This window comes from Doryrhamphus excisus, linkage group LG9 (assembly GCF_037039965.1).
Source record: "Doryrhamphus excisus strain RoL-2023G ecotype Guam linkage group LG9, RoL_Dexc_Guam_v1.1, whole genome shotgun sequence".
Lineage (NCBI taxonomy): Eukaryota > Metazoa > Chordata > Actinopteri > Syngnathiformes > Syngnathidae > Doryrhamphus > Doryrhamphus excisus.
Window position 1 is genome coordinate 15,124,185 of NC_136365.1, and position 13,681 is coordinate 15,137,865.

The following is a 13,681-nucleotide window of genomic DNA, read 5'->3' on the forward strand; positions in this document are numbered from 1 at the left end:
CTGACACAATGGTAACCAATCAGATCGCTCCGTTTATTTAACCCTGCTAGCTAAACTACAACTCGATTCAAGAAAAAAAAAGTACGAGTTTGTTTTAATATTTCACACAATGTATAAATATGGGCACATCATACATGACCTTTGACTATTAATTATTTGGATTAATCACAAACAATTCTAAAACAACTTTCCCACTTTTTGGAGATAATTAAGTACCTTTTATTTCAACAATAGTTATAGTTTCTCATTCCTAGAGGATTTTATGCAGTGCAAAACATTTTCATTAACAAGCAAAAACTGTTTTAGTCTTAAACAGAAAGTGCACCAATAGGTTTATATATAAACATAAAAACAAAGACGTGTATCAAAATGTGGTTTCATCAAACGCTACCACGTCTGACATAATGTAAAAAAAATAACAAAAAGTTGTATTTAAACAATATAACCATAACAAAAACGATCATTATTGCCTCAGCCATTATGTAAATTTGTGACAACAGCGCTCTCTGTTGCTCATATACATATATACACTCAATGCCCTCATTTTGTCAACACACTCATCAAAAAATACAACACATGCATGGAGCATTGTCATACAAACAAGACAATATTTGATCACTATATTAACTTGACATTGTTTCCATAGTGTCCATTTTCAGATATCTGTATGTTCACCACACAGTTTATTCAAGTGCATAGCTACTGTTTTGCAAATAGATTTATATACATTAATCACAAAAAGCTAGTTATATTCGTCTTTTGGGTGAAATCTGCACTTCTAACAATAATATTCACTGTTGATGGACATCCTGCAACTCTGAGAACATCCTGTTTGCAGTCTTGGAAAGCCAAGGTACTGATGATCAGTTGTTAGGCGTCGTCTTGATGTCATGATATTTGCTGTAGTATCTCAAACAGTCCAGTTCAGTCCTTTATTTTCAACGCAGAGGAGACAAGGCTTAAGGTAAAGCTCCACTGAATGTCACTATGGGCAGACAGAGGAGGGTGCAGAAGGTCGGATGCAGAGGCTGAATTTGGGCTGACATCTCGGCTCGTCTCTGCCTCCAGTCTGAGGAGCTATCAGGTTTGGAGCACACAGAGATGTCACACCTGAACAGCACAAAGAAAGAGAATGGCAGCATTTGTAATACTTGTGTCCATGCAATGTGTTCCTTTTTTTTTAGTTCTTATCTGCAAACATCCATATCCTGTGCGTCCTTCTTACCTAACAACACTTTGCAGTATCTTCTTCTCATCTTGGTCCAGACATACAGCAAAGGTTGTGTCTGCAGCTCCGCTGATCTGCACTTTGTCCACTTTCACCTCTGTCAGACTCAGCTGCTACAAAAAGAGAAAGGATACGGAGATTTGACTCAGATTAAATGAAGGTGAGATCTTTCCTGTGCGGTGGATTTTTGTTACTGTGAGTTTTATACTGTAGCTTAGGGGGCACAAAAACTCACCATGTTGTAGCCTTTCTTGCTTTTCCCACTCTGCCTCTTCAGAACCTCTGTCATGCTGAGCTGCAAGCACTCTAACTGTGAGTCTGCCAAGAATACATATATAAGCACACATTTGGAATATTTTTAGAAATTCAACACACATTTAAATACCTTAAAATGAGAAAAAAAATTAACCAAAATTGGACATTACAGGTCTTGAAAAAAGTATTAAATTATATTATTAAATATTATTATTTTTATAGACATGTATATGTTTCGGGGAGTATTTAGAATCTTTGCAGAAAAAACATGTTTTTGTAGCAAAATATTTGTTTTTATTTATTTTGGTTGCAAAGTTACTTGGCTCAGAGTAATCACAATCTATCACGCTATACAGCCTTCTATACTGTATGTTGGGCTTCTTTGTCCATAAAAGATGAAATTGTGTAAAAATATTAACCATAAAGCACATATACTGCATAGAACCTACCTAACTCCTCAGGATTCTTGCAAGCTTTGGTTAAGGTCATGGAAGTGCACAATTTAGTTTCTCTTTTCCATTGTCTTCTCCCACTAATCACAACCTGAGCACCACAACAACAACAGTTATTATTTGGAAAGTGAAATGAAACGATACCATACATATCTTCTGTTACAAACTGTAGAAACTTGTGATTGATGTGCAGTATATACTAGTTTATATAAAATGATACTGGAGTGTGAAAAAGTGCTTGCTTCCTTCCCGATTTTGTATTTTTTGGCATGTTGATCACACTTAAATATTTCAGATTAAAAAACTCTAGTCTGACGAGACAAAAGTTGAACATTTTGGAAGATGTGTCCCATTACATCTGGCATAAAAGTAAGCCCACATGAAAAAAACATACCAACAGTAAAATATGGTGGTGGTAGTGTGTTGGTCTGGGGCTGTTTTGCTGCGTCAGGACCTGGAAGACTTAACTTACTGTAATAAATTCAACCTTGAATGCCGCTGTCTAATAAAAAATTCTGAAAGAGAATGTCAGGCCATTTTTTGTGACCTCAAGCTGAAACCAACTTGGGTTCTACAGCAGGACTAGATCCAAAACACACCAGCAAGTCCACATCTGAATGGCTGAAGAAAAACAATATTAAGACTTTGGAATGGCCTCGCCAAAGTCCTGACCTGAATGCTATTCAGATGCTGTGGCATGACCTTAAAAAGGCGGCCCATGCTGGAAAATCCTCCAATGTGGCTCAATTACAATTCTGCAAGATGAGTGGCCAAAATGACTCCACATCACTGTCAGAGACTCATTACATGGCATCTCAAACATTTGATTGCAGTTGTTGCTGTTAACCAGTTATTAGGTTTAGAGGGCAATCACTTTTTCACACATTTTTCTTATCCCTTCAGAATAAAAACTGCATTTTGTGTTCAGTTGTGTTGTCATTGACTCATATTTAAATCAGGAAGGAGGCAAACACTTTCACACCACTGTATCTGACAATGACATATAGTATTAAACCAAAACTTACCCTGTTATACATGACATCAACCTGCAGAGGCACAGCTTCTCGGTCACCATCGATACCAAACCGTTTGCTCGCAGTGCCTATAAGAGATACGGTAAATAGACTGTTACATTCAATTAAACAGTAGTCACAATAGTATTATTAAGTAGTATTAACATCACAATAACAGCATTGACAAATAATCTGTAGTGATCTGGAAAGAAGGATGCATATTGTCTATAAATAACCACAATATCTGGTGAAAATGCTGTATTTAATTTTTTTGTCATGCTATTAGATAAATATTGTTATAATTGTATTTGTTGCATTTGTTTGAGCGCCAAATTTACAGGCAGCCTCCATTGTTGATTGCCAGTGCACAGCCCGGCAATGTTTTTTTTTTCTATATGCTCCTATTGTTCAATGTTAACATCAGTAAAAGTGATCATGTATACCACAACATGGGAGTCATTGGGTATTTGTTTTTAACTGGGTGATGCTCACCCATAGCCTTGATTGCCCGAGTTCCAGCAGTGTGACCCAACTCCAGGGAATGGACAAACACCTCCGTCCTCCTCTCTCCGCCGGCTAACGTCAACTACAAAAGGATGATTGTGATTAAAATACCCAGAGTGCATCCTTATGAGATTGCGATTGTGTGTTTGTTTCTTTCAAACCTCAGCTTGGTAGAGCTGGATCAGAGCTGGTCTTGCAGCGTAACGACAATAGTACAGAACCAAATCAGCGAGAATAGGCAGACGCTGTTCATATGAACTGTCATATGAGTCTGACTCTGTCTTTGAGGTTTGCTATGGAAGCATACAACAACTTAATCACTGGACTGTAACTGGAGTACTGTACTGCATCAAGCTGGTTAGAAGTCGACTATACCTGACAGACGACATTGGTGGGTAGGTTCAGGAGGCTGAGAGTGTTTCTTTTGTACCAAGGATCCAACATCCCAAGGAGATGAGCGATATCATTAGTGCTGTCTTCTGTTCCAGTCAGGCTAATATCCTGTTAGGGAAAAAATACCAACGGGGTATATAAATAAAAATCGTGTTGTCTGAAAGCCCAACAATCAGAATGACGCATTATGTGAGTTCAATGTTCCTTGTTCTTACATGAGCAAATGACGTGGTGCTGTGATTAAATAATGCATTTTTCTAGTACTGTATATGTACAGTTATAAAATAAGTCACAGGGTTTTGTGAGCAACCATTAAGGCCAGAAAAAAACTATACAGATCATGCCTTCTCGACACATTCAGTCATGTTTGACCTCAGAATGGATTGGACTGTGGACTATTTACATGATTTCCAGCATACCAGCTATTAGCATTTACTCTTTTATTCTTCTTTTCAAGTTTGTAGTTGAAGAACTTTGACATTTAAACATTCATTCATTCCATCATTTTCCACCAGCCTATTTAGATTGTCAAATGACCTTAACCTGGATGTTTTTGGATCACAGAGACAGTGAGAACCCAACAAACCCAACATTCATTCATTCATTCATTTTCTACCGCTTATCCTCACGAGCTGTCTTCGGGCGAGAGGCGGGGTACACCCTGGACTGGTCGCCAGCCAATCACAGGGCACATATAGACAAACAACCATTCACACTCACATTCATACCTATGGACAATTTGGAGTCACCAATTAACCTAGCATGTTTTTGGAATGTGGGAGGAAACCGGAGTCCCCAGAGAAAACCCATGAGAACATGCAAATTCCACACAGAGATGGCCAAGGGTGGAATTGAACTCAGGTCTCCTAGCTGTGAGTGAGGCCTGCACGTTTACCACTCGACCACTGTGCAGCCCAAACCCAACATGCAAACCGGTATCATTACCGGTAAGGGTAACATACGTATGTATGTGTTTCAGAAGTCATGTCATGTTTATGTTCTACTTACATTCAACAGGCTGGTTCCTTTTGGACTCTGAGAGCTCAGATCAGTTTGTCCTGCTGCCGAGTCCCTCTTGACGGGCACAAAGTAAAACTGAAGCTTGAAGACCCTGGTGAGATTTGGACATGCGCTCTCCTTTTGTCTCAGGCTATTATAGGCTCGCGCCACCTTGCCAGCAACATGATCAGCCCCAAACACCACCACCCTTAGCGTAGTATTCATACTGTCCTCATCTGTGCTCAAGATAGGCCTCCTCCTGAAGCACACTTGTCTGACAGTCTGATTCTGTGGACCCGAAAAGGGCTCGGGACTACGTAACTGCACATGATGGGGTAGCGAGTTGGACCGAATCTCTCGCACCACCAAAAAGTCTTTGGTCTCTGTGTTCCCTAAACTTTTGGCTCGGTACAAGGACCTTTTCGGTTTCCGCAAGAGTCGGTACAAGTGCTGACTTAGCCGAGCAGGAGACCTGGCAGACTTTGGCGAGCTTATGGAGTCATCTGAGTCTTCAAAAAAGTCACTGTCGACTCCAGAGTTGAAGGAGGGAGCATAGGACTCTGATGCTAGGGACAAGGTGTCATGACCCTCATCGTCCTCTATGTCCACTTCATCCTCATCCTCTTTTGTGCATCCGCTTGTGGTCATAGTGTCAGGCTCGTCCTCCAAAAGGGTATTTAGGACATCTACGGGCATCAAAATTTATATTATTTACATGGATAATCAACAAAGATACCAAATACTAAACTTTTTCATGACATGATATTGTTTTAAGTCAACAGTTAGAATCCAAATACAGAGCAAAAGCGGTTCGAAGGCTCCATTAAAACTCGTTTATTGCAGTTTATCACCTGACCACGATAACTGACATTCTGCCAGGTAGGATTCCTTATTTATCAATCAAATATTTTGCAATTAGAGCATAGAAAAACTGTTTACAACCCTCTAAATATGGCTTTTAATATTATCAGAGCAATTATAACACCCATATAGTCACTTTTACACTCATATTACCCAATATAATATTCATAATTACAGAATAAAAGTTATTTAAGACATAAATACGACATATGCTGTATTGTTACCATTTGTCACCAAATTTGGTGGAGATGTCAAGTACAAATGTACAAAGAACCCATGCGCAAACAAACAGGAAGTCGTCCATTTTCATTGAATCAGACATTTTAGGAAAATATCAGTTGTTGTAATTTGACAGGGACCGAATGAGTCCGAACCCAAATCCCAGATATTGGACAGATGGATGATGACAAAATTACAAAGCATTTTAGCCTGTGGGTAAGGCGTAAGACGTAAGACGTAAGGCGTAAGGCGCAAGGCGTAAGGCGTAAGGCGTAAGGCGTAAGGCGTAAGGCGTAAGGCGTAAGGCGTAAGGCGTTAGGCGTAAGGTGTAAGGCGTAAACGGTCAGTAAATGGTCAGTCTTAGGATTCAACACAAAACTGTAAATGTTAAATCTGCTCCACATGATCAGACCTTCACCGCAATTGGCACATATGATGACGATGGCACCCTGAATCAATACCTCAATCGTGTCGAGGTATAGAAGCAAGGACCCTTGGGTTGGGAAAGGGGATTTGAAATCCAAATTCAAATCCAAATCCAAATTCAAATCCAAATTCAAATCCAAATTCAAATCCAAATTCAAATCCAAATCCAAATCCAAATCCAAATCCAAATCCAAATCCAAATCCAAATTCAAATCCAAATTCAAATCCAAATTCAAATCCAAATTCAAATCCAAATTCAAATCCAATCCAAAAATCCAAATCCTGAGGCTCTATTGTAATAAGAGATGGATTTTGAAAGATTGTATTTACCAAAATTGTCTTTATCCCATTGAAACATGTGACACCTGGCTGTAGGGATCGGTAACGTCTGGAGCATCCCTGAAAAGGTGAACAAAGTGGCAATTCATATACTGTACATAATGCAAAACACTTATCCACTATCTATAAACAAAGTCGTTGTACCATCTGAATTTCTTCTGTTGGCAGAGAAGATGCTTAGTCTTTCCCTTAGTGTTTCCAGTTCTTGGATCATGTGACTGCGTCCCTTCCGAGGATCACTCATGGCTGCAGCTGTCTCTGAGACACCACTGACCATAGTGAAGATCTCCCCTAGTTCATCCACACTTTTTCCCTGCGTAGGTAAATTCATACAGGGTTAAATGTACATTTTGAGGACTTTAGACTTGACTATACCAAAAAAGACTGACTTGGATTTTGACATCAATGACTTTAGTATGATGATTTGAGTGAGTGTTGAGTAAAATGTGTCCCCATTCAAAGTATTCAACTAACGTGATCATTATTGTGACCTCTTTTTAAAAATGTGTTATGATTGTTTTAAGACGCACTCAAAGACACAATTTACCTTTTAAAAAAAATTCCTGTTTTCAACATCAGTGGACTGATCAGCGTCATTGATCACCACCGTGTGTGAGTGACAGGAAGAAAAGCTCTATATATAACTCATCATTTGACGCCCCCTTTTGGGTGGCACTGTAAATAGCTAGACAGCGATACATGTTTTTCAGACTGTTTTCTATTATATGTGGGTCAATATGCTATTTCAGAATATCCAGGCAATAAAGATTAAGGCACTATCATTCATTTTCATACATAACTTATAGGAATACAAAGCATTGTCAAGCATTGTAAAGTCCAGATAACTGTAGGTCAATTTTACTGTGCATTACTGCATATAAAGTTTGAGGTGGCGGTGCAAAATTTAAACACAAATCAATACTCATCAACAAGGCCCGGAACCCCCCCTGACATCCCACCTCTGCCTCATCCTGCCACTTTGACACTTTCACTATATGTGTTAAATTAACGCCCAGTTTGCACTTTTAGGAAAAACAATCAGACTGCACTTCCGGAATAACAAACAAAAAACAGACTGTGTACATATATTTAGACTGTTTATTCTGTATATTTTGTATTTTTCATTCTTTTTTAATAGATGTGTCTGCACCTACTTCACCAAAACAAATTCCTAGTATATGTTTGATCATACCTGGCAATAAACCCTTTTCTGATTCTGATTCTGATTCTGCTTCTGAATACCCCCTCATATAATTTCCCTGCACATCTCCCAACACACCTGCAGGGCTGCATGTATACTGCAGACCGGGTACTTAGTACCGAGCGTGGACTGGAAGGCGTGTTTGATCAGGGTGATGTAGGTTTCTTTCTCTGAGTGCTGAATGCAACAGAGCTGCTCGGCCACACAGAGGAAGTCAGAAGGTAACTCGCTTGGATTCATGAGCAGCACCGTCCTGCAAAGATGGCGTCGGTGGAAGTGAATACAGGGTTTGTTTTACGATCATAGTGTAAAGAGTGTAAAAAGCAGAAACTGATGACCATAAAGGCAATAATAAAACAAACTGTATATGGAACGTACATTGTTTTGGTAGACTGACTGGTGGAGTCCAAGTCCTGTTCTTCTTTCACCAGTCTCTGAAAGGAAATCCCTTTGAGGAAGATATTTAAAAAATGATGTAATTAATTCAGTGTGATATGAATTTTACCAATTTATTTCTAGGAATCAAAAACTATTAAGGGGGCTGCACGATGTTCGAGTGGTTAGCGAGCAGACCTCACAGCTAGGATACCCGAATTCAATCCCACCCTCGGCCATCTCTGTGTGGAGTTTGCATGTTCTTCCCGTGCATGAGTGGGTTTTCTCCGGGGACTCCCGTTTCCTCCCACATTCCAAAAACATGCTAGGTTAATTGGCCACTCCAAATTGTCCATAGGTATGAATGTGAGTGTGAATGGTTGTTTGTCTATATGTGCCCTGTGATTGGCTGGCAACCAGTCCAGGGTGTACCCCGCCTTTCGCCCAAAAACAGGTGGGATAGGCTCCAGCAACCCTGCTACCCTCGTGAGGATAAGTGGTAGAAAATGAATGAATGAAAAACTATTAAGGCAGAACAGAACAATCCCTTCTTGTGTTTGAATAGAATGACTGTAATGAGATTGATATTCTTAATGATATCCGACACATTTCATCATAGAAATAAAATACGAAAATCATCCATTTCAAGGAAACTGCAGTTGCAGTAGTGGATGGGTGCAATACGTATCACTGTGGTGAAAACGATATAATCCACCAGGTACACTTAGATGTCATCTCAACATCTCATGACATTTTCTACTGATTACATGAAAACAAATCAAATGTATTGAAAGTATAGTACAAACCTGGAGCCTTGATCTCCTGCTGGAGTGTAGAGAGGAGGTTTCGACACACACTACAATAGGGCTCAGGCCAGGTGAGGAAGCAACGGAATACTTTGATAGCTTTCTCTAGAAGCTCCATCTCTGGAGGACAGTACGGCATCTGAAAGCATTTAAAACAAGTTTAAACTAACATGTTTCTTTTCTGCAGTTCACAGTTTCTGCCTGACAGTCAATAGAAACGTTGAGGTAGAAATGTATGCATGCATGTTTCTACTTGGAGGAGAGTTGTAATTATACCTTGAGGACTTGTTGTTGACTTAGTGCTTGGGTAGTTGAGATAATGATGACTTAATTAATCAATAATTATGGTTTTATATATATATATATAGTACATCTATGCAGCTCTGATCCAGCTCATGGTGCTATATTTGAAACACATTTGAAACGCTAGGTCTACGTTAAAAAGCCATAGCATTTCAGTATGTGGAGTCAAACTATGGAACGTGGAACGGATTGAGTAAGGGACTCAAACAATGCAAAACGAAACAAAACAATACAAAGAATTTTATATTATATATTAGAAACAATACAAGCAGTTGATGTTTGCTAAATACAAGGATGAAGAGTCTTGAACCAGTCATGTGTTATATATATCACTATTTTGACGGTTACTATGGTACCCATTATGTCATTATATGGTCATATCACCTCGTATTTTGGTATGTGTCAAAAAAATTAATTAAAAATGTTTTAAAAATACAAAAACTAATAAATATATAACAAAAAACTAATTAAAAAAATAAAAAATACAAAAAAGACATGAAAAATATAATAAAGAAATAAATAAAAAAAAAAACAAATTAAAAATTATATCACAAAGGCAGGAAGTGAACAAATGTAACAGTTACTGATTGTAAATGAAGTGGGAGGATTCAATAAGCTTTGCTTCTTCCTACTCATTTTGTCAATTGATTATGTGATGCATTCCATTGTAACCTGATGCATAAATGAAATTAAACCATTACCATTACCATATTTACGTAAGTAAAGATGAGGCAATGTCAGCAGACATTGTGTGTGAATTATAAAAAGCTGAAGCGAAACTGAAACGCTTTGCAAAGGTGTGAAGGTGATGTGAGTTCAAATCAGGAATTGAACCAACCATCTCTGGGTGTGGATACAAGCACTCTAACATCTGACCTATACAATGTTTACTAATTTGCCACAGTTGGGAAGCACGTACTTGATCAACCAAGCCATGCCAACAAAGAAGTGGAATATTTTAAGTGTCTTTCACCAACAGAGGGCGCCATTTAAATTGCCCATTCATTTTTATTGAGAACATTTTCACAGAAATTATTGAATTACACTAAATGTGGTAATATTTTGAAAATGTTGAATAGGTAGCAAACCTGTCTTGAGTGACCTAACATTTTGATATTGGGTTTGTTTGAAATCGAGGAGTTAGCGGACAAAAAGTGAGGCAGAAGAGGAATACATAGATGAAAATGTCTGACACAATAAATGTGAAAGTGACAAAGTGGTGTAGGATTTGTACCTGCAAGAGCGTGGAGGTGAACATGATGGCAAGTGGAGCCACCAGCTCATACTGGCACCTCTCCTGTACCTGAATGCAATGACAGCCAGAGTCAATGTTCATCCATACACTTGTGTGTCGTGTGTGTTTCCTCTCACCTCTTTGGTCTTTCTCAAGATTTGCTGCAAAAGGATGATGAAGTTCTCCGGGTCCCTTTTGACCAGCTCCTCCAAACTCCAACGGTTCATTGCCTGACCCGCTGAGCACATCAGCACTGGAAAGTAACAACACAGGTACAATTATTAATGAGGCCTATGTAGCAGAAGCTCTATTTCATTTTAGGTCCAAGAAGTAGATGCCTCCCAAAAGAGTCAAAAAAAAAGGTTGGTGACTCTTCAGGAATCTATTCATTTTGATGATTCCTTGAACACACCTTAGCAGACCAAGGTATGGATAATCACACAGAGATCACGCTCGACAAGGCTTTCATCCATCCATGCATTTTCTATACTGCTTATCCTCACGAGGGTCGCATGCATGCTGGAGTCTATCCCAGCTGTCTTTGGACTGGTCGCCAGCCAATCACAGGGCACATATAGACAAACAACCATTCACACTCACATTCATACCTATGGACAATTTGGAGTCACCAATTAACCTAGCATGTTTTTGGAATGTGGGAGGAAACTGGAGTCCCCAGAGAAAACCCATGAGAACATGCAAATTCAATGGCCAAGGGTGGAATTGAACTTGGGTGTCCTAGCTGTGAGGCCTGCACGCTAACCACTCGCCCGCTGTGCAGCCCAAACCTAACATGCAAACCAGTATTATTACCGGTAAGGGTAGCGTGTGTATGTTTTGACGGGCACAAAGTAAAACTGAAGTTTGAAGACCCTGGTGAGATTTTGTCTCAGGCTATTGTACGACCATTCACACTCACATTCATACCTATGGACAATTTGGAGTCGCCAATTAACCTAGCATGTTTTTGGAATGTGGGAGGAAACTGGAGTACCCGGAGAAAACCCATGCATGCACGGAGAGAACATGCAAACTCCACACAGAGATGGCCGAGGTTGGAATTGGTCCCAGGTCTGCCCGATCTCCTGACTGTGTGGCGTACATGCTACATAGTATGAATGTGAGTGTGAATGGTTGTTTATCTTTATGTGCCCTGTGATTGGCTGGCGACCAGTCCAGGGTGGACCCCGCCTCTCGCCAGAAGACAGCTGGGATAGGCTCCAGCACCCCCGCGACCCTCATGAGGATAAGCGGTAGAAAATGAATGAATGAATGAACTTGTCCCACAAACAAAGGTCACTCTAATGTTAGAATGCCTGCAAATACCCATCACCAGACATAAACTACAACACCCCATTTTGCCTTTAAAATGCGTTCATGGGTTCAGCTTCTTTTCACACCTGAACTACAGAAGCTCTTTCATCGAGATAGTCACTCACACAGTTCACACAGTCAGTGCCGCCACTTCCTCTCTGTTGCCGTGCCACACAACTTCCTCTACCCCCCACCCTCACTGACAGTTCTGGCTAAATTCACCTCCAGGTCAGCCACTTACAATATCAAGTGCACTGGTGTTCAGTCTATCTTTAATAATCTATAATCATACTCTACAGCATTTGTTTGTTTCTTTCTGTTTTTTCCTGATTTCTGAACACCAGTGAGCACCAAGATAATTGTGTCTAGCATACAGTCAATCATGATGGTGGTAGCCTCGTTGTCTGGGGCTGCATGAGTGCTGCCAGCACTAGGGAGCGGCGGTTTAACTTATTTTTACACTATTTTGTGCACTTCTAAGACAGTTAAAAAATCAATAAAGATATTTTGATATAGTATGTGAAAGAATATATAATTTGCATTATTATAATTATTATATATATTTTAAAAATAATTTTGAGACAAATTTGTCATAGCAAAAACATGTTTTTTAATAATTTCAAAATATTTTTACATATTGACCCTAATATTACAAGGTAAAGTGGCAGGTATGTTTCCAAGGTGGAGGTCTCAAGATTTTGTATGTGGTAAGCATGTTCGATTTCCAGGTTACCACAACTATGTTCTCCACAAGCAAAAAAAAAATGCAGCAATGCAGCCACTGGTGATCTAAAATGACTCAGTTTTTGTTCTAAGCCTACTTTAATGCACTGGTGGTGTAAAAGATTTAAAAAAAAAACCCCAAGATGAGTCTTACCATCCCATTGGTGTGCTGCTGTGGGGCTTTGCCTGAGCCCATCCAGACACCGGTCCAGAGCATGCTGAATCCTGTCCTCAGTGCAGGAGGTGTGCTGCATGTTGCCTCAATTCTGTGGAGGATGATTAAAAATTTGAATATGACAAGTCAATAAGTCAACAACCGCCTTCCCATTCATCACTTCTGCGGAATATCTACTTCCTTACATGACACACAAACACACAAACCTCTAAAAACATATTGACTATTAAAGAATGAAAAAGAGGAAGTTTTTTTGTTGCTTGTCGTGCTATTTTGTTGCCATAGTTCCTAAAAAGTCACATGCAAAAAAACATCACTATGTACTTATTTTGTTGTGAATCAGCAGTGTCTGGCCACACTGTTGTGTACTGTGATGTTTTCAAATTCTCATTTAATATTCAAATGTTTGATTTTTGAGAATATATACACAATATTAAGGTATATTTTAAATGATATTTCTAAATGGTATGAATTGAGTTTCTGATCATTATCACAACAGTTTTTGCAGCCTTACCGCACAAAGAGGCGGGTGTGAAACTAAAGTTGAGACAAATCAATTCATTTGACTGCCAGGTGTGGCGAGCAGTTTCGCTTCTGTTTTTAATACCCAAACAGGGATGTCCCTTCATTTGCTTCAAGGTGTTGAGTGACACATTTTGTCTCACCCAACCTTTATGATGATGACACCACCGTAAACCGCATCGAGGGCAAAAACAAAACATGACAAGTTTCCAGTCAAACTAACTAATCCAGCTTCTTTGCCTGCCTTGTGACTAATCCAACCAAATCAATAAATTATTTGTCTGGTGTATACAAAGGAATTATTTTGTGAGCTTGCTTTGAAGAACCAATGAACTCAGT

At 39.3% G+C, this 13,681-nt stretch overlaps 1 protein-coding gene across 1 annotated transcript; it reads right to left on the reverse strand.

Moving 5' to 3' along the window:
- Nucleotides 1–12: 12 nt before the first annotated feature.
- On the reverse strand, nucleotides 13–13,010 carry pik3r5 (phosphoinositide-3-kinase, regulatory subunit 5). The gene is made up of 17 exons (XM_078793472.1): nucleotides 12,800–13,010; nucleotides 10,746–10,861; nucleotides 10,609–10,677; nucleotides 9,072–9,210; nucleotides 8,269–8,338; nucleotides 7,969–8,143; nucleotides 6,834–7,002; nucleotides 6,681–6,749; nucleotides 4,854–5,530; nucleotides 3,828–3,953; nucleotides 3,614–3,745; nucleotides 3,441–3,534; nucleotides 2,961–3,037; nucleotides 1,933–2,026; nucleotides 1,464–1,546; nucleotides 1,226–1,341; nucleotides 13–1,110 (listed from the first exon to the last, which is right to left on the reverse strand). The coding sequence occupies exons 1-17, from the start codon at nucleotides 12,897–12,899 to the stop codon at nucleotides 960–962; spliced, it is 2,457 nt and encodes an 818-aa protein (XP_078649598.1). The 5' UTR covers nucleotides 12,900–13,010; the 3' UTR covers nucleotides 13–959.
- Between the last annotated feature and the right edge of the window lie 671 nt (nucleotides 13,011–13,681).

Bases quoted from the DNA above. Each gene is read 5' to 3' on its own strand.
- pik3r5 (XM_078793472.1), bottom strand. From the start codon at position 12,899: ATGCAGCACACCTCCTGCACTGAGGACAGGATTCAGCATGCTCTGGAC. The intron at 9,211-10,608 runs GTACAAATCCTA...AAATGCTTTCAG, and splicing joins TCACCTCCACGCTCTTGCAG to ATGCCGTACTGTCCTCCAGA. The intron at 1,547-1,932 runs GTAGGTTCTATG...TATTCTTGGCAG, and splicing joins CAAGAATCCTGAGGAGTTAG to ACTCACAGTTAGAGTGCTTG.